We start from the raw sequence: 20749 nt of genomic DNA on the forward strand, positions 1-20749 counted from the left end.
GAATTTGGATTTCAGTTTTTATACGGGTTATATAAATGGTGTTCTTTTTCTTAAACAGACATTTAGTTAACATGTAGAAAAAATAAACAAAAAAAAAAATCGATTGGAAGTTTCCAAACCGAACCAGTTCTAGAAGTTTTAGATTCCTTTAATACAAAAACTTTATGCATTTAAAGCTGGAATTTGTCTTTTATTACTTTTGCATCTAGTCTCTGCAACTGTATGGATCTCAGTTTCCAATATGTTATTGTGAACGATTATTGTTTACAATAATCATATGATTATTGGAAACAAACAAACTTTAATAAATGACTTCAGACTTGTACAGCGTTTTTCAGGACACTCAAAGACGCTTAAAGATCAGGATTTATTTAACGTCTTTTATTAAAAAACATATATATTTTGATTAAAATAAACGTTTACAGACATTTGTTGACTGAAAAACAGTCGTAAACCCATGAAAGACTCAGAACCAGAAGCTGGACCCGGCTGCTTATTCCTGCAGCGAGATGCCAGATTAAGAGCACGAGGAATCTCTAATCTGGACTTAGTTTCCTGCCTGGGTTTGAAAGTTCACTCTGATCCAACTCGACTCAGAACAGAACCGCTCTGATTCACAGCTCAGAGGAAGTTAAATAACCAGCATTGTGATGCGTTCAGGTACCTTCCGCAGATAGGAGAGCCTGGAATTGTGGTTTTAGAGAAGTCCAGGAGTACAATGAGGTGTCCACCTGCAGAATCAGAACCAGGACAATCTGTCTGTAACCTGCTTTGCCTCTGAAATAAAGAACACCACAACTTTCAAACAAAAAAAATGATAGGGTTACCATGACGACATGTCTACGGGCGAGGTCGGGCCTCCTGCAGAGTTCCTGCAGACGCTTACAGAGCTGCTCAGGGGTCGAGTACAGGTACTGATCTGGGACAAAAAGGAGGAAGTCAGTGGCCGTCCCAAGAGAGGGGCTGGGGGGGGCATGGCCCCCTCTTAAGAAACGCTGACATAAAAGGAAAACCCAATAAATACATATATGAAATTATATAATTTAAATACAAATATATAATTATTATTTCATTAGATGTGAATCCACAGGTTTTCTACTGGTCTGGCTACCAATATGAAAATTTTCTGGGTGTCCCGCTGCAGGAGTGGCAGTAAAGAGCAGTAGGAAGAGGTCAGGTGTTGCAGCCGGAGAGGTAGATCCATCTCAGGTGTGTTTACCTGGGAATATTTCGGGATACACCAGAGCCTTTGGACACAGAGGGAAACATCCACAGTGAACTGCTTCCAACCTGAAACATCCCAGAATCATCAATCATCAACAGACAGTCAGGAAGAATCAGGCTTTGGATCGGCTCCATTAACACGTCAAATTTAATACTTTATAAGACTTTTTAAATCCACCTTGAATTAAATTTAAGATTGAAAACATAGGGGTTGCTTGGAAAATCCTACAATTAGGCATAACAAAAGTAAAATGTGTTTGTGGCCCTCAACTTTTATCACTTGCTGTGTGTGGGGTTTCACACTGAGTGGTGAAGACTTTCGTCTCTCACCGTGTGAGAAAAAAACTACTACATATGAGATTAAACAGTTATTCATGACAAAACTTAAGACATATGGTAAACGTATCTAAGACCAACTTTAATTTTTTAATTGAATTTAAAACTTTAATTTTAGGCACGTGTATTTAAGACCTTTATTCATTCTGGGATCTTGGTTCTGATCCTTTCTGGCTAATCTCTGCACTCGTTTTTCCTCTGCTCTCTGTGGACGATGTGTTCAGGTTCTGGGTTTTTCCACGGGGATCTGGACTTTTTGGCGGTTCAGTGTGAATGCAAACTAAACACCAATCCTTTAATAGGACATCTGAGAACAGAACCTGGAGAAGTGTTCCTTCAGATGCTGAACTTGGATCAACACACCAGCAGCTATCTGATCAGAGCTGGCTCATGCTGGCTGCAGGGCCTTAATGAGCTCTGCTGATGATCCGGATTCATCAGACAGAACCAGATTCAGACCTAATGAGGATCAAAGTGTCAGCGAGGCCTCAGGCCCACATGATTGTGTTGTTTCCGCTCCAGAACCTCTGACAGCTGAGCCTGACTTACGGGGAGCTGCATCCTGGAATATCTGGAAGCGTTGGGAGAAGAAGCAGGAACAAACATCTACAGCAGCTTCTGGGTTCCAGATGTGTAACAGCTCAGTATAAACCCAGCATGCATGGGCCCAGTCCTGGTTTACATTATAAACCTGTTTTACACCTACTCTTTCAGCTGAATCCAAGATGCATCCGTTAAGGACACTGACATTTTTCTTTAAACCAAAGAATAGCTTCTCGTTTCTTAAGCAACCGTGGCTAAAGACACTTTGCAGAAAATATGTTAGTTTGTTTAAGAAGGGTCAAATCAGTGACATCAAACAAAAGAAACATCTACGAAGATTCAGAAACCACTAATCCTGGACTGACAATTGTCCAACGTAAGACTGGAAGGAAAGTTAAAGGGTTAAACAAAATATTAGTGTGATGTTTCTGATCTTAAGGAAAAAGATTCCTCTCTGAATGTTTTCAGCAGTCTGAGAAATGTTTGTTTCTTTAGAGTTAGATTTTGCTACTGTGGCAAACCTTTTTTTTTTTTTTTTTTACACAGGTTTGTGTGTAACAATTTTAGAAATCAATATCAATATTCTGACCTTTAATCGGATAAAAAAAGGCTAATTCTGCAGATTTCTTATTTAACCACTCAAACTTATTTTAGAAAATATTGTAAATATATTAAAATATGGAAATAAACACTTAACTCAGTTCCCTCTTTAAATAACATAATTTTGTTGCCTAAAATAGAATGACATAGCATTCCATTAGCCTACATGTGATCATCTTTTTGCAAACGGTGGCCTCTTTAAAGTCTGTATGCTGCAGTAAACGATCAATCAATTACTAAATTAGTTGATCATTAGAAAAATCGATTCATTACGATTAATTTGATTAATCATATAGTGAAAACATGCATCTTTGTATATATTTAAGCTGTTAGCTCCGTCTTCTCAACTTACACGTAGCTCTTTTACTGCTACTTGTAATTTTACTGATTTTACTGGAGGCTCATGTTTTTGTTTTTTATTATCATTATTAATCATCGTTATTTAAAATCTTACATTGCCACTCCGAAGAACTCGTGCTTGGCGGTGGAGACGACGACGTCGGCGTCACACAGCACCTTCAGGTACTGGTCCTTACTGGGCAGGAAGCCCCAGTTCAGGATGTTGGACTGGAGCAGCTGCTGGGCGGAGGAGAAGATCTCTGCAGGAGGAGATCACAGCTTCGTCATGTGAGGAAGGTCACAGTGTTGCTTTAAGCTGATTGGCTGAACTTCCTGTTGGTCATTATTTGTGTAGGATGATGAATGCAAAAGATTTTCTGATTCTATGTGACTAAAATCTTAAAGGAACTGAGTGATTTGAGTCTTAGAATATTATTTTTGATTAAAAATCAATAGAAACATTTTCCTCTCAGCCTTCAGTCTGCTCCCCTTCCTCCTCCTCCTCCTCTTCCTCCTCCTGGGCTGTGATGATCTTGCAGGAGGTTTATGTTGGTAATTAGAGGAAGAGGACAGTTTGATGAGGACAGATCTCTCTGATTAAACCAGCAGAGTCTCTAACAGGTGAAAGTGATCAATACTCAGAGCTGTTAGTGAAATCACTCAGCTCCTAATGTGATTGGCTCTCGGCTGATTTACCGCCGGCTGTTTGTTCTGCACTAAAACTTTATGATCCAATAACTCAGAGTGGGCTCGGCCCGCTAAAACACACACTCATCAACACTCCATCACATCGTTATTAAAACACTGAAATACACCCAGAGGAGGCACACAGACACTGGAACACAGGTGAACACACACCTGGACCGACAGAGTCCTGAATGGTCTGAACATCCCACTGAACAGCAGCTTCCAGCTCCATGCAGTTCAATGTGTGTGCTGAGCAGGTGAGTGTGTACCTGGCACATCGGTGAACGTCTCTCCCAGCACTGACAGCTGGAAATCCAGCTGCTTTTCCTTCAGTTTGATCAGAGTGTTGAAGAACAGCTCCGGGTTCTTGTCGTGTTCCCTTTAAACACAGATGGCCGGAGGTTTTGTTTGGACCATGAACTCAGCCTAAATGCAATATTCTGTTACCGTGTATTATTTTAGTTACCACTTATTTTGACAAATAATCTGCTGATTTTTATTTAACCACTTAAGATTATTTTATGCAATATTAAAAACATAAAAATGCAATAAGCAAACATTTCTATTTCTTTTTTAAATAAAACAAATATTTTATTGCTTAAAATTCAATAACACACCATTCCTTTAGTTGATTATTTGTACCAAAAGAGGGATCAACAGCAAAAAATAAAAGATACTTCTAACATTAACATAAGAACAAGCTGAGCCCTCTCTTCAGGATTTCAGATTTGAACATATTGACAGAAAAAGGTTTTTCATCTTAAATGCAATATATATATATATATATATATATAGTACAATTTGACTTAATTACTGCTTTGAGTGTCCTGTTTTTTCAGCAAATGCACTTTTTGGTGTCTGTATACTCCAGTTAACGATTGATTAAATTAGATGATTATTTTAATAATTGATTAATCACGACTAATTTGATTGTTTCAGCTCTAGATAGTTTATGTTGATTCATGAAGATTGACACTTCAAATCAGTTAATTAGGCTATGAATGGATGAATCAGTTCAGTTCTGCTTGTCTGATCCTGTGTTAAGGTCTATTAAGGTTGCAGCAGATTGTGTAGTTCACTGGTTTAATGTGTTGGCCAACACTTTCAGGGAGGTTCTGCATAGCGGCACAGAGCAGCAGTCGATCGGGTCGAACCAGAACTCACCACCTATGAGGCCACACAATGTGTAGAGGCTTCACCTGGTCCACTGGTGTCAGAACGGTTCTGGGATCAGGTGATGGATCCTCTTCACACCTATCAAGTCAGAACCAACAGCTGTGATAACCTACAGGCGATCCGACCCAGTGAGCTGATCGTGTGATTACCTCGACGTCTGCTGCTGATTGGTCTCTGCAGAACGGTGGAGACGTCTCAGTTTGTGTTCAGGCAGCAGACTGAAAGACCGAACCGAAACCAGAATTACACAAACAGAACCCAGACAGACTGCAGGACACGAGCGTCTCCAGGTCCGCCTGTTTTTCTGAGGACGTTGGAAAACAGGACTCAGTGATCCATTTGAGGAATGAGCAGTCTGACTGCAGGCAGTAAAACCAATCAGCTTATTGATGATCACAGTGATGATGTCACCTCTGAGTCTGATTAAAGATGAAGGTCAGCGACCGCCGAGGCTGCCGGGGTTTATAATCGGGGTAATAATCAGAGAGGGACGCCGCAGGGAGGACAGATCACTGAGCAGAACATGGAGGGACTGCAGAGTCTAAACTACAGCATCCAGCAGTTTGGGTCTGGAGAAATCAGAATGTTCTCCAGCTGAACAGAAACAAACTGAAGTTTGTATGTTTGGACCTAAAGAGGAACAATCCAGAGTTAATGTACAGCTACAGCTGGAAACTAGAGATCAGGTCTGAAATCTGGATGTAGTGATGGACTCAGACCTGAACATGCAGAGAGACATGTCCCCAGCAACATATAGAAAAACTCATCCATGTGTTTATCTTCATTTAGTTGTTAGTTTATAAATCACTGAATGGTTTAGCACCACAACACATTGAAGATCTGCTGCTGTATCAACCTTCCAGGCCCCTCTGGTCTTCTGGTTCTGATTTTGCTCTGCATCCCCAGAACCAGAACCAAACATGGAGACACAGCATTCAGCTTCTATGCACCACAAATCTGGAACAAACTTCCAGAAAACTGGAAAACACCTGAAACACTGAGTTCCTTTAAACCAAAGTCCACCTGTTTAGAGTTGCTTTTGAACCACAATAAATGGAAAACTGAGCAACATATTTGATGTGTATTTGCTTGATGATGACATTTGATAAAATGTAATGTTTATTTCTTGTTTCATTATGTTTTTATGGTGTAAAGCACTTTGAACTCCCTTGTTGCTGAAATTTTCTGTACAAATAAACTTGACATTTCTTGTCGAAAAGAAAAAAAGTTTAACGCAATTGCTGTTTCCACAATTGTTTCACGTGTTGTTCCATGGATCTGAACTCTTTTGCACATTTATTCCTCTCTGACTTCACGTTCCACTTTGAACATGCAGAAGACTGAAACCAGAACCAGAACCAGTCCCATCCTCATGACATCCTCATTGATCTCAGAGGAGTCGGGGGTTCAGCAGCAGCCATGATGGATGGAACGTCTGTCTCTCTCAGCAGGACTCGATTACTATTCAGTTACAACGAGAGGCCGACTGATGGATGGAGGTTGTCGTTACGGCAACCACAGACACACAGCTAAGGCTCTCACACTGTTGGCTCCGCCCACATTTCATGGCTTGAGGCTGAACCTGAACAAAGCTCCGGAAATGAGAGGTCACATGACACAGGAAACTTTTCTCTTAAAACTCAACAGACCAGAGCTGGGCAACAAATCAGTTTTAACACTTTATGAAATTTTTGGTTTGTTAAGATTTAAGTTTTGAAAAATCCGGATTTCTTTTGCTAATACACTCCTTGGGTTTCCAAAGTTCAGGGTGATGTCAGCATGCCCATGGTGGCCATCTTGTTTAACAAGCGAGTTACACAGCTTCTTTAAATTCAGGTCAAATCTATAATGAAATGACTATATTCTCATATTCTCCACATAAAACTCACAGAAGTTTTGAAATAAAAGTCACTTTTTCAAAATATTTTCCGGAATTTGCAATTTCTTTTTTAGAAAAGACGAGAAAAAAAAAACATAAATCTACAAGGTTGATATCTAAACACAGGGTAGAAAAATGTCTGAATACAAGAACCAAACAGATTCCTCCTTTGAACAACTAAATGTTGCCAAAGTGTTTGATATTTTTATCTGATCCAATTCTGCATCCATCTCTTGAAAACATTATAAGCAGATCTTTGAAAACTCGTAATCTTAGACGTGAGGAGTTTATTTTACATTTACTGACCAAAATCAGAACCACTTTTCTGGTTGATATTTTTATCATTCAGGTGTTTACATATACCAGGATGCAATTAGGCTCAGCATAAACATATTGTATACACCATCAACTTCAAGCTGCATATTTTCAGGAACTAACATGCAAAGCACAAAAAATACTAACAATAATAATAAATAAAATAAATATATGCTGAAATAAATAGAAAATAAGTAAAATATGAAAAAGGGATTGTGAGGAGTTAGACTGATGCAAGAAAGAACTCCATAAATGTTTGCCATTGTGAGCTTACATCGGTGAAGCGCCTTAAACCCACCTGCTGACGTCAGGGAACTGGACCGGGTAGTTCAGAACCACACACTTTGGACGGATCAGCTGGTCCAGGTCTTTGGGTCTGTGGTCTGGGATCTTCTTCATGAACGAGCCGATGGAGGACAGGAAGGACTCCATGTTGAAGCGGGAGTTAAAGGCCACCGCATCCGACACCAGGCTGCAGAACCCAGAGACAAACCCGGTCAGAACAGCAGAGGGGACAGAACCAGAGAACCTGAGGACGGGTTGGGACACTGATTGGACTCTAAGTGTCCCATCAGACGTCTGCTAATGATCCCTGCTGTAATGTGGTTAGAGAAGACGGAGCAACTGCGGCTTATTGATGAGCTGCCAGCTGATCAACAACAATCAGTTTTACAGTCAGACAGCTGATCAATAACCTGAAGCACTTTAATTAGACACAATCAACCAATCGGATTGCTCCTCATCACTAGCCAATCAGAGGGCCTTTGCATGTCAAACTGAGCTCAGTTTATTGTGATCAATGATCAGTCGGGTTGGATGTGTTACCATGAGAGCACCTGGTTGTATCCGTACTGGAAGTCTCGCTCCTGGTCTTTACGGACCGGGTAGGCCAGCTGGTTCTCATGGAAGTACAGGACCTTTTTCAGCCGGGCCAGATCGGGTCGGAGAGCCACCAGCTCACACAGGTTCAGAACGGAGCTGCTAAACAGAACCCTGTGGAGAAAAACAAAACAAAAAAAACAAAAAATAAAAAAAATAAAATCAAACCTTTCATTTAAGTAAATGTATATAACAGTAGAAAAACAAAAACATCCCATTGGTCTATAAAGATGAGGAAACCGTCTTCTTGAAAACATTTCACAGGTTTGGAGCCGACAGGCAGGAAGATGTTTGACTCGTTCTCTGGAGCTCCTCAGGGTTGTGTCTTTTCACCACCATTCATTTTATACACTAATGAGTGCTGGGGTCACTAAGGATGGACAAAAAATGACTGAAAAATGTACCATGGTATAAGCATTTCATATCAGTTGATATTGATAACTACTAATTATTTTCTTTGTTTTAATTATCTGAAATACTGTTAAACTGGTGATGTGACCTCTCCTGTTTTATCCAGTTTCTTCTCTAGCTGTTGTCATTTTCTCCTTTCACTCCATGCCGTTGTTCTTATTTTTAAGCAGTTATGAAACACGATAGTGAAACCTGAACATGCTGCAAAAGAACCATTTATTTTCCTTGGTGGTGATTGGCTGAACTCAAAGATAAGGAAGACTGTAGGGATTAGCTCCTGCTGTCGTGAAAAGACGGTTTCCACTGTAGATATTAATACATATTTGGTGTTTTAGGTTTTATAATAGAAGTGGTTATTGTGATTCTGTGTTTTTAGAGGGGATATTTTAGCTATTTATATGCGTTTGCGGATCTAACCCCCACAAATACCCAGGATCTACTGTACTGCAGGGCAACTAAAGTTGAAACTGTAACACCTTCAGATAGTTTGTGTGTGTTATGAACAGAGATGAAAACGTCTCAGAAACTTTAGGAATATTGGATTCTGGTTCTAAAAAATAAATATAATCAACTTTCTGTAAGATCTCATCAATTCAAACAAACATTAAAGCACAAAAACATGTTGGTTTCCATCACCATTGTTTGAATGTGGATCATCGACACCAGGGTTTAACCAAAGTGGACCCCTGTCTCGATCAGTTCTGGGTCTGCAGGTCACACTCATCCTTATAGGTTCTCTAATCTCTGGCTGCAGGACATTAATGTGGTTCAGTGCCTCCGGTCTGGACCCAACTACTGCTATCTGTTCTCAGAAACCGGGCTGACAAAAGCCACAAGTTGTTTTAGTACAACAGAAACAACATTTGGACTCAGCCGATCCAAAAAGACTTAAATCAATTAGTTTGATTTCAGATTTATGTATCAACAATGAGATCCACAGTTGTACAGAGGTTCTCCTAATCCGGTGGATTTTACTGGACCTCCACAACATGTTGAAACACAATCATTGCTACATAAATGTGGATAAGAACACAATGGCAAGGATTGCTTGGATGCAATATTTGGTAGGATGCTGAATTTTTTTCAGGTGAGTGGCGTTTCAATAGTTAATCACAACAAATATATATACTTTTACTGTACAAACATCCTGTGACTCTCTGTCTATTAGGAGATGAACTTAGATGGAACCAAAGAAGTGAAGTTCCTGATGAAAGCACTCGGAGATCTCCCACCTGCGTCTGGTTGTCTTAAAGTTCAGAGCAGTGATGGTTGCCGCTCATGTTGCTGTGAAACCAGTCTGTGAATGAGTCAGCAGCAGCAGCAGGGACCGAAGCCTCGCACATGAAACTGATCCTGTTATCCTCCATCAGATCAGCAGCTTCACACTGTCTGAAAGCAGCAGAAAACTCTTCATCCTGCTGCTCCTCAGCCTCAGGTCTTTCAACCGAGCTCAACAGAGTCTGACCTAAAAACTACTACAGACCCTCACCCATAAACACACTGACTTCAACCACATACTGCCAGCTAGTAAGAATGAGAGAGGTGATTTTTGCACAAACAGACCCTAGAGGTTGTAGTTTTTATCTGATGTACTTTTGTCCTCCATTGGTGCACCTCAGGGCTGTGACCTTGCACCCCTTTTATTCGTTTTAAGTGAGTGCCAGGGTCGAAACGAGGGCAGACGTAACGTTTGCTGATAACTCTGTGATTGCTATCAGATTGTATCTGATTGATGACCAGAACTCTGATCATGACTCCGTCATATAAGTTCTCATTTCTGGCAAATGATGCATCAAAAACCAAAGAAATGGTATTTGATTTTACAAAGATACCTCTGGCTTGCCCCCCTGTTTTATCCAAGGACAGATTGTTTAGCTGCTTCTTCTTTTCCAATGACAAAGGAAGGAAAACCATGTTCTACACACTTTCAAAAGGGTTGAATCAGTCCGAACTGACAGGAAATGATAGAGTTTAAAATGTAAAAACTAGATGACCACTCCATGCCATAGGACATCTTTGAACGATCTTACAGCAAGAAAGGGACAAAAATAAAGCCTCAAACATCTTTTAGTTTTTATTTGGATTCTGGAGTCTACCTGAGGAGTTACCTGCATGATGTCACATGTGTGCCTCTCACCTGTATGATGAACAGACAGGAATGGTCTGGCTGAAGTACAGAGCTGCCGTTCTCGCTCTCCAGTGCCATTTCTTGGCCGGCAGCGTGAAGACGGAGCATCCATCGATGTTCTCCTTCAGAAGGTCGATCAGCTGTTTGTGAGAGCCGCCATAAAACGCTTCGACCAGCAGGACGCTGGGGGAGCCGCCGACCTGACGGAGAGAGGTCACAAGTCAGCAGGCATATTCATTAATATGTGAGCTAATATATATACAGATCTATCTATCTATCTATCTATCTATCTATCTATCTATCTATCATGAAATCTGTGAGGTGAGGTGAAGAAGCAGTCTTAGGTACATTTCTCTTCCAAAGGTATAGAGTTTTGAAAGTTTTTGTCATTTTCCAGTGACAAACTTCTGTGATTTTTTTGTTGGGATTACAACACAATAAAAGCTATGAATTGGGGACAAATTATATATTTTACAAATTAAAATCTAAATGCGTTATGCATTTATATTTTTGCTCTCTTCACTTTGAAACCTGGAAATAAAATTAAATGACACCAAATACCTACTGGATGCCTAATAAGCATCCAGTAGGTATGCTTATTACTTGAGTGTGATTATTTATTTTTCTTTGTTTTTCTTGCAGTATTCTTTTTTTATGACATTTTAAACAAATAACACCCCATAAAAGTAAATGTATCCATCCTCTTTTGGCAAAAGTTGTAGTTTTTCATAATTTATTAATGTTCTTTTTAAAAGACAAGACATTTCCTATAGTAGACATGTAAGATTTATGGCTTTAAGTTTTTATAGCTGGGCTGAGGGAAAAATTGGCTCTTCGGATTGTAAAGATTGCATTAATCTGGCCTAGTCAAAGCCCAGATCTAAATTTACATTGGGAATCTGTGCCATGACTTGAAAACTGATGTTTACAGATGATTTCTATCCAATCTGAGTCTGAGCTGTTTTGCAAAGAGGAAATAAATCCAGACTTCAGATGAACGAGACATAAAGCTCTAACTATGGTGAAAGGTGATTCTACAGGGGAGGCTAAACACAAATGCACACCACACTTTTCAGATATATTGTCTTCATCAATCACACAAAATACATTAAAGTTTGTGGTTATAATGTGACAGAACGAGAAAATGTTCAAGCTGAGGCTACCTGAGCCTACATTTCTAGTTTATGAGTATTTTTTATCAGTCTGTTGTAATATATTAATCCTAAACGTTGTGTTTTCATTAGCTGTAAGAGGAAATTCATCATAATTAGTGCACATTTATTGAACACAACTGTATCTTTATACAAAATTTTAGCTCAGAAAATTATCTTTTTGTCTTATAAAATGCCTTGAGATTAAGTTTGTCATTTATCTCAGATCATTTAAATGTTTCAGATCGTGACCTGTTCGTGATTTTTCACCTATAAAAAGTCTGTTTTCAGCTGAAAACTCCACCATGAGTCACCGAACGCTGCGTCATTATTAAGAACTGATCTGAAAGTTGAAGGCCAGTCTCATGAAAACAGCAGGAACACCAGCCTACGGTGTTTCCACAGTCTGACTGCAAGAATTCGGCGAGATTTCCACAACACGGCTCTTCCAGTCTGACAGGAATCCCCGTCAGCTGCAGAAACACAGAGCAGCTAACACGGCGAGGGTCAGAGGTCGCAGCAGACACTGTGCTAAAGTTAACATGCAGCTGAAAAACCGGCCTGATGGAGGCAGAGTGAATCCTCCTTCTTTCAGGCCGTAAATGAAAGCCTATTGTTGTACAGCCAGTTAACTCTGCAGTAACAAACCACAGTAAAACCCAGTAACATCCATCTATTTGCAGCACAATGTGTCCTGATAGGATCCATTATACTGTGGGGAGGTTTACGCAGCCGGCGGCAGGAAGTGGACAGCTTACAGTCCCCTGAGCTCCCCTGTTCTTCCTCTGAATTCCCTCCCAACCATTTCCAGTCCGTTCCTCCATTACCCTGCCCACAATGGGAGCTAATGTGGCTGCAGCAGCACTCAGCACTCGCCCACACGCGGCTCCATCAGTCCATATCTGCTCGCTGCCACTCATATCAGGAGAAGGAAATGAGCTGTTTCTTCTGCTGGAGACAGATACCAACGAGCCTTCTGCCATGCAGATGTGTCAGAAAGACAAATCTGATTGGAAACAGAAGCACAATGTCAGCCTTTGTGCTAAAAATGGACCAATCTGTTTCCTGAATGCGTCCAAATAATGTGAAATATGAAAACGTGTCGGGAGGGCTGATTAACTACGGATGGGCGACCTTTTGGCCTTCAGAAGAAAAACTGACAACTCGTTTTTCTGCTCTGGCCTCCCAGTGAACAGTTTTACTCCCCAGATAAAGAAGGTTCAGACTCCTACAGAGCCGACAGCAGCAGAGACCTATTAAAACTAAATATCTGACTGAAATAATTCAATGTTTTGTCTCTTATTAACTCCTCAGACAGACGTCAGGATGTGAGCCACAGGCTGGAGTCTGGTCTGCCGACGATTTAACATGGCAAAAAATGAAATACACAAACACGGGAAACTTAATTGGTGGAAAAACCTAGAAAAAAAATTATATTTAAAAATAATAATTTTGAGAAGGCTTTGGAATTTTACATTAAAATTTTACAATCATGGAATTCCCTTAAAGTAGATTTGATTGTCATGTTTCTTCAGTCAATAATGAAAATATATAGTGTGATTATCAACATATCACTGATTGTTTTACTAAGTACAAAACAGTTTTTGGTTCTGACAATAAATGTATTTTCCACTAATTCATTTTCTTGTGTGTAAAAACAGGTAAACAATGAAACATTACATTTTTATTAGTACTAGGGGCAAGGCGAACAAAAACAATCACAAAAATAAAGTTGTAATGATAAGAGAATAAAGTTATAATACGAGAAATTAAGTAGTACAAGAAAAAGTAATAAAATCAGAGGAAAAGGACAAAAACTGATAAATATAAAAGTATAGAATGTACATGTTTTTCTCAATATATACACCAATACAAATATTTTCCAAAAGATTTCCACATGCATCTGAAAAAAAACCTTAAAGCAAAGAAAGAAAGAAAGTAAAAAAAAAAAAAAAGTAAAAAAGAAGAACAGAAAAACGTTAAGTATTTAGATTTTGTGGTAATAATTTGTGAATTGAACCAGTTAAAAAATTAAATCTAAATAAACTCTGATGAGACTCGGGGGGGTCGGACAGACAGGCAGGCAGATGTGGACAACGAGGACAATGGAAAGTCAAACCGCTCTGAACTGCTTATTGATCAACCAGACAGGAAGTGTGTTAGTAAATGTGAAATCAATCATTCCACCTTAAATCAAACAGAACCACGGTGGGGGATTCCAGTTTAGACACCTTTCCTCCCACCGCCTCGAACATGGAAGGCTGCAGACACACATGAAACAAAGGGTTAATGTGGGCGTTTCCCCCGGCAGGGAATCCCCCCAGCAGCTGCAGCGCCCGGGCTGAGTCAGCGCCGCGCCGCGCCGCCTGGAAACCAAACGGTGGAATCTCTGGAAACGCTTCTCGCCGTGTTTGTCGTGAATCTGTGGGCGAGTCTGCTGCTTCATCCACGGTGACGTCCTGATGACTTCATGCCGTCTCAGACTCAACACCATCAAAAACAACATGTAGGTCACTCCAGCTAATATTCAGCAGATTTAGGACCAAGATGACTCTGTTATGTCTGAGACTGATCTTCTCCTCTCTGATGGGCACAACGTGCAACAGCTTCACCAGACTCCACCAACACCACTCAGAGAGGTAGTCAGTCAAATAAAGTTTACTGGTTCAGGTCACAACACCAGAATCTGAAGAAAAGACAATGTGATCTAACCAATTGTCTGGTCCAGACTAACTACAGCAGGCTAGAACCAACAAATTGTGTCCAATCGGATTGTCAACACCTTGATCAACTTGGTTGAAATTTCATTGCTTTGCTTTTATTTTAAAATCATGAATTAACTTAGTTTTAAGAAATGCTTGAAATTTGGTTCTGAAACCCAAAGACAGGAAAACCAATCGACCACCTGAGAGCCTCACAGCCGCGGCGTGGCCTTCCTGGGTGGACAGGATTGGTATGAACAAAAGTCTGTGACCCTTTCCAACCGACGCAGCTGAAGCTCAAGATGGTTCTGAGAAAATAAACAGCATTCAGACAGATGCTAAGAAAATCTGAATTATGCAAGGAAGTCCTTGGGTTTACGTCAAATCTTTAGCTAAAATAATTTGACAATCGTAGAAGTGACATGATGTTCCGAACACGCAAAAGTGTGACTCAGGTAGAGCGGACCTCGGACAAGCAATTTGGGGAGGTAGTGATGTCTCACCAAATGTTTCAGGTACATTTTGCTTCATCAGTCAACATTAAGGCAAAAAAAAAAAAAATATTATTCAAAGGAGTCATAGATCAGGTTTGGGAAGTTATTTGTGGTAAACCACAGAGAAATTGACGTTAATGACCGAGGGTCTGATCTTTAAAGCTTGCAAATAAGGAATGCTAAACTGCTTAGTGCAAAATATGAATGTTTGTCTCCATCTTGTCTCCACAGATATAAAGTACAAACTTTGTCCAGCCAAGTAAATTTACACTTAGCCATGACAGATGCAAAAAAGCTAGCAAGGGAGCTAGCAAGCAAAATTATGTTAGCAGTGAATAACAGTATGCAATGAAGCTTGTGACTTGGCAGGATGGAAACATCCCTCAAGACAAAAAAAAATACATTGAATACATGAGATTAAATAGTTATGCAAAAACACAACTTAATAGCTGTGATTAACATATCAAATGCCAACTTACTTTTTAAAATGGATTCACTACATTTAAGGCCTTAATTTTAGATAAATGAATTAAAGACTTTTTAAGGATGCATGGATATCCAGCAGTGCTTCATTTCATAAAGTTGACTGTATGAATAAAGGAAACAGCACAAGGTAAGTTTGGATCATATTTGTCTGACACATTTCAGTTTGGTAACTCTTCAGTTAGTTATGGAGCACCACAGGGTTCAGTGTTTAGGCCTTTAATATTTAAACTTCTTGAATCAAATCAATTACTGTTGAAAAAAGATTTCTGTGAATGTATAGGTAACATTTCGTGAATGTTTCAGACTTTCTTAATTGTCAGAAAGTCTAAAACATTCTACAAAAACTCTTCGGTCCGTCCAACAAGCTGCATTAGAAAAAACTGAAATGAACTGGAATAAAATTAGACATCAACCTTCATGAGTCTTCATTATGAATGGGAACTGTAAAAATAAAACTAAATTGCACTGCACAAACTGCAGCTTCACTGGAGAATCCCCCGACATTCACCACCTTCCCCATCCTCCTCGCAGCGTTTCTTTGCAGGCTGTGCTCAGCCGTCCCGTTGTGTTTGTGTGTATTAACAGTGTGAGATGATGAAATGTTGCTGAATGAATCAGCAGCCAGTCCCCGTGTTATTTGAAGGTAGCGGCTCCTGATCTGCCTCAGCTTTCGAGTCGTTCTCGCTCTGACTATGAGCTTCTTTCATTTGACTCTCTGACACTTCACGGCTCTCTTGAAGGCGGATATCTGACTGAAATCAATTTCTTTGTACACATCACATTGTTGTACTGGTTTCAGGAAAGATCAACAAGTCAGTGTTGGCTCAGCATTAAATGTCAAGGGTAATATTTCAGCTGCCTTCTGCAGTTTGACATGAATTTAACAAGGAACTTTCAGCTTTACGAAGATCAAAAATAACCAAACAATTAATGAACTAAATAAGTCAAGTTTGATCAGTCTAATCCAGAATGTGGGAGATTTAAATACCATCATGTTTTCTGAATGATTATTAAGAGCATGAGGCCCACATTTTTCACATCAGCATCCCACAGATTTCAGGTCATGGTGCCTCCTCTGCATTTCATCAAAACAACAAAAAAAGAACAGCTGGAGGTCAATCATGCCGATATAAATGCATCACAGTGAATTCCAATATCATTAAAATGGCATTTACTTCAGTAATTTCATTTAATCTGAAAGTTATTAAATATAAATTCTTTGAACACAGATTTATACATTTCAAGTGTTTATGTTAACTTTCATGAAGAATCCAAAATTAGCCATTAATATTTTTTTTATTTAATTAAGTAATGTTATATTTATGTAATGCTCCTTTTCATCTTAGCCACTGCTGACTTTAGAGTTACCTAAGAGACATAAAACCCTCAACAAGGTAAGGAAGGTGAAAGATAAATAAGCTACCAGCTCACAAAGTGCTGTACTGAGCATGTTAATTGAAAGTTGAGTGGAAGGAAAAACTATTGTTGAAAAAAAAACATATACCACAGAGATGTTCAGTTTTTTTAAGTAATTTTTTAAAGTCCAAGTCAAGCCTCAATTCTTTCAGGAGAGTGTGAATCATTTTTTAATAATACTAGGAAATCATGTTATGGATCTTCATTTAAAACCTTTGCTCTTATGTCTAAATAGGAAATAAATTAAAATGTATGCCAAGTATTGCAACATAAGTAAAGTAAGGTGTAGTGAGTACATATTTTTCTGAAACAATCCAGTCATTTATGTATATGATCATTATTATGAAACTACAGGGAACAACCTGAGCCTAAAAACTGGCATGCTATGACTCCTGATGACACGACAATAAGACTCAAGTCTTTCACTAAGGTGTTTTTGACCATATTAGACATTTACAAACCTTGAACTTTAACAAACTCCTCCAAGAAATTTTAACCTTCTGGCTTCAAATTGGTCAGTATGCAGTTAAAAGATGGGGGATTAAATGTTTGAGCATGTTTAGGAGGCGTGGCTTACTCTCCGAAAAATTCAAAACACTATAATTTTCACATAGAAAGAATTACACTAAACTCTGTATGATGGATCCATGATGGTTGCCCAATGATACTTTGTAGTCATCTGTTGACATCGTCGAAGTCCCCCCACTCCCCGCCAGAATAGGAAGTTACTTTTTTCCACTTAGAAAGATCCATCTCTGAATTTTGACCTAATCCACTTGAAATCGTGCCAAAAGTCAGATATCAAGATGCTCTTGTTGCACATACGTAACTTCTCAGGACTTACAAAAAAATGTCTCTTCCAGCCATGGTCTAAACCTCACAGGAAGTCGGCCATTTTGGATGAAAGCTGTCATTTTCTCTCTTTTACAGATGTTGTATCTATGCAAACTTCTCCTACAGCTTTTGACTTGGACTTCAAAATGACTCTGCACTTTCTTGAGGCATTAGAGATCAAAAGTTATCAAAAGCTTTGTGCTGCAAAAAAGTATGTGGGCATAGCCAAGGCTCAAAATCTAACTCCTCGGCATAAAACATCAAAGTGTATTGACTTCCACACGTTAGGTCAGAGCTGTACCAAACTTTCTGTGAGTCATTACACACTGACTCAACACATTCACCAATCCGTCGAAGCGACATAACTCAAAAACGAAGCAACAATAACTCCTGCCTGAAAGGTCGGATTTTTGCCAAAACTTTTAAGACTTACCGCTGGCTTGCCACACGGCCGTCCAAGGCTTGCTGCTCTATTTTATTTTACTCTCATTTTTTTGACATCTCAAAAACAAGGTACTTTAGCAAAGGTGTGTAAACTTTTCCCCCCACTGTAGCTCTCTACTCAAGAGCTGAATTGAAACAGTAACTCCAGAAAAAGGTTCTGACCATGTGCATCACTACTGAAGAAATTATCAGCGACAGAATTCAACTGATCTATTCTGCTTCCATGTACTTTACCACAACATGTTTTATGTAAGCTAATAGCAAGAACTAACAGCATATAACTACGCTGAAGAGATCCCAATGTGGTTTTGTTTCAGCCGTCCAGAGTCGCCGCATGGCTGCGTGGTAATGCACTTTAGAGGCTTTTGTGATGTAAAAACAAGAGCTTTGCTTTGCACAGTCTGCAATGGAGACACTACTGTCCCCACAACTTCCTGTAGTGCACTGGTTACTTAAAAAATAACATTTATGTGGCTGCATACAATGTATCAACAAATAAAAAACTACATTTCATGTTGAGAATTTTTAGTACTCAATGAATCACTACAACCTTAGACTCAGTAATACAGTCTGCTGCTTAACACGACCATCTGAGGCATCAGGTAAACTTTAAACTGATAAACTATCAATTAAACCCGTCTTTCATATCAGTGGTAATGGTGCTCACTCCACTTGGAGCTGAGACATTATGAACGAGCTGCAATATTTCGTACCAAATCAGCGACTGAAACAGAACCAGGAGAAATCTGCTTCGATCTGAGTCGACTGGTTTCACTCTAAACCCTGAGTCATGCCAGGCAGAGGGAAATATTCAGGATCAATAACTATCACATGGCTTCATTGTTCAGACCAACTCATCTGAACTTATGAATTCAGATTACGTCCATATATCTTCATGTCCATCAGGCCTGTTAATGTCCTCTCATTTGATTTCAGACCAGTTTGCTTCACTCAGATTATTACCCTCTAAAACATCTCCTCCTTATTCTCAATCAGGTCATCTTTAAACCAAAATCTTTACTAACTAATCTGGCTTTGTCAAACATTTTTCTTAAAATTTGCTTCTCAGAATCCTTTACACTTTCTTTCTGTTTTTCTTTGACTCATCAGAAATGTGTAAAGCTAGCACTGCCCTTGTTGAATTTCATCCTGTTTTATCTGCAGACTCATACAATGATATTGTGAATACAGACATGAAATAGCAGAAACTGCTCTGTGGATAAAACTAGACTCGGTTAAGGTTTTATTAAACTAGAGATTCACAGATTGCTCAGACTGGAAACAGATTACTTAAATTGGTTTTTGTTCTAATTTTAGTTATTAGTTAACAGTTTTATAATAATTCCTTGCAGTTTAAAGCATTAATAATTATAAAAAGTACTATTACATGTTTTATTGTTTGCTATTCATATTTGATTTCTACGATATTGTTTGTATAAATTGTGTTTAGTAAACAACCTCTGTAACTGATTAATTTCTCTCAATTTTAATTTGCTAAATTTGGACATGGACTCAATTGAGAAACTGTGGCAACACTTAAAAATTATCTGTACAGAGAGAAGATATTCAGCTAGAAATATTTATCAAAGAACATTGGGTAAACCTTTCAGACCAAAAGGATGCATACCCTAACACTGACTTCCCTGTAGCATAACAATGAACATTTTATTTTAATTACAAAATTTTGGAAAAAGATGCATAATTTTCTTTTGACATTAAATTCATAACTTTGCTTTAGGCCTATCACACCAAATAAAAAAAACACACGTTTGGGACTGCAGCATGATAAAATGATAAAAAGTCAAATGGGGTGCCAATAGTTTTGCAAAGATCTGTAGATGTATCAAAACTTTATGTCGTTTTATCCAGGCAGCAGAAATGTGGACATTCCCAGAACCTCTCCATCACTTTTGCATCCAAACAGGCTGGAGTCTCAGCTCACTGTTCTGCCTCATGGTAAAATATTTCAGTTTTATCGTCAGATTTTTTAAGTAAAAGTATGAGTAAGCTGAACTCTTTAAGCCTCAAAATCTGCTCAAAGTCAGAATGTTTTAGCAAAATTTACAGCTATGTCCTCAAAAATGAACCTGACAGCTCTGCAGGAACCGTCTACTTCCTGGAAGAGTTGCATTAGCTCCGTTAGCCGAACCGAACTCTGGTTCCCGGTCGGGACCAGCATGCCGGGCACAAATGACCTCAGACCGGCTGAGTCCCAAACTCCAACAAAGAAGGAAGGGGATACATACAAACACGTTTGATTCCATCTGAACACTCACCTCTGACTGCTGCATCTGACGCCCGGCTCACGCTGCACGCAAGTTCTGACGTCATCACGTCGATACAAATGGATAACAGGAGAGAAAGACTGGCAGAAAGTTTTTTTCCCCTTCAGTTGTTTCCTAATTTGGATTTGATTTAAAAACATAAAAAATAATAATAATTTGTGAGAAACTATATTTCATTTAAACTTTACATATTTTCCTAAAGTAGTAAATTATACACATTTTTAAACCGAAACTGCTTTTACTACCATCAGTTTACTTATTTACTTTAGGAATTTACAGTTCTTTGCTTTTAATATCTTGCTATATTTTGTATTATGTTGTTTTCGCCACAGAAATCTGCGCCGATGACATCGTAATAAGTAAGGAGGCTTATTCTTGAAATTTTAGCTCCTTTAATAACTTTATTTGGTTTTTATATCA

The 20749-nt window shown here is 39.0% G+C and overlaps 1 protein-coding gene across 3 annotated transcripts; it reads right to left on the reverse strand.

Annotated features, from left to right (window-relative positions):
• Positions 1-360: 360 nt before the first annotated feature.
• On the reverse strand, positions 361-20378 carry gtdc1 (glycosyltransferase-like domain containing 1). Of its 3 annotated transcripts, none has more exons than XM_007572415.2 (11): positions 20321-20378; positions 10527-10717; positions 7925-8092; positions 7398-7571; positions 5055-5123; positions 4894-4983; positions 3999-4108; positions 3158-3302; positions 1220-1290; positions 828-919; positions 361-731 (listed from the first exon to the last, which is right to left on the reverse strand). In XM_007572415.2, the coding sequence occupies exons 1-11, from the start codon at positions 20333-20335 to the stop codon at positions 657-659; spliced, it is 1200 nt and encodes a 399-aa protein (XP_007572477.1). In that variant the 5' UTR covers positions 20336-20378; the 3' UTR covers positions 361-656. The 3 variants fall into 3 exon arrangements, with proteins under 3 accessions (XP_007572477.1, XP_016516338.1, XP_016516339.1); XM_016660852.1 differs by lacking the exon at positions 20321-20378 and adding an exon at positions 20132-20313; XM_016660853.1 differs by lacking the exons at positions 361-731; positions 828-919; positions 1220-1290; positions 20321-20378 and adding an exon at positions 20132-20313 and having other exon boundaries at positions 4929-4983.
• Positions 20379-20749: the final 371 nt, after the last annotated feature.

This window comes from Poecilia formosa, unplaced genomic scaffold (assembly GCF_000485575.1).
Source record: "Poecilia formosa unplaced genomic scaffold, Poecilia_formosa-5.1.2 Scaffold300, whole genome shotgun sequence".
Taxonomy (NCBI): domain Eukaryota; kingdom Metazoa; phylum Chordata; class Actinopteri; order Cyprinodontiformes; family Poeciliidae; genus Poecilia; species Poecilia formosa.

What these genes read in the sequence shown, in the direction of transcription:
- gtdc1 (XM_016660852.1), bottom strand. Translation starts at nt 20,308, where the DNA reads ATGGAATCAAACGTGTTTGTATGTATCCCCTTCCTTCTTTGTTGGAGT. An exon ending in GGTTCCTGCAGAGCTGTCAG is followed by an intron (nt 10,718 to 20,131) that starts GTTCATTTTTGA and finishes TCTCTCCGTCAG; the next exon opens with GTCGGCGGCTCCCCCAGCGT. An exon ending in CCTGTCTGTTCATCATACAG is followed by an intron (nt 8,093 to 10,526) that starts GTGAGAGGCACA and finishes TTTTCTCCACAG; the next exon opens with GGTTCTGTTTAGCAGCTCCG.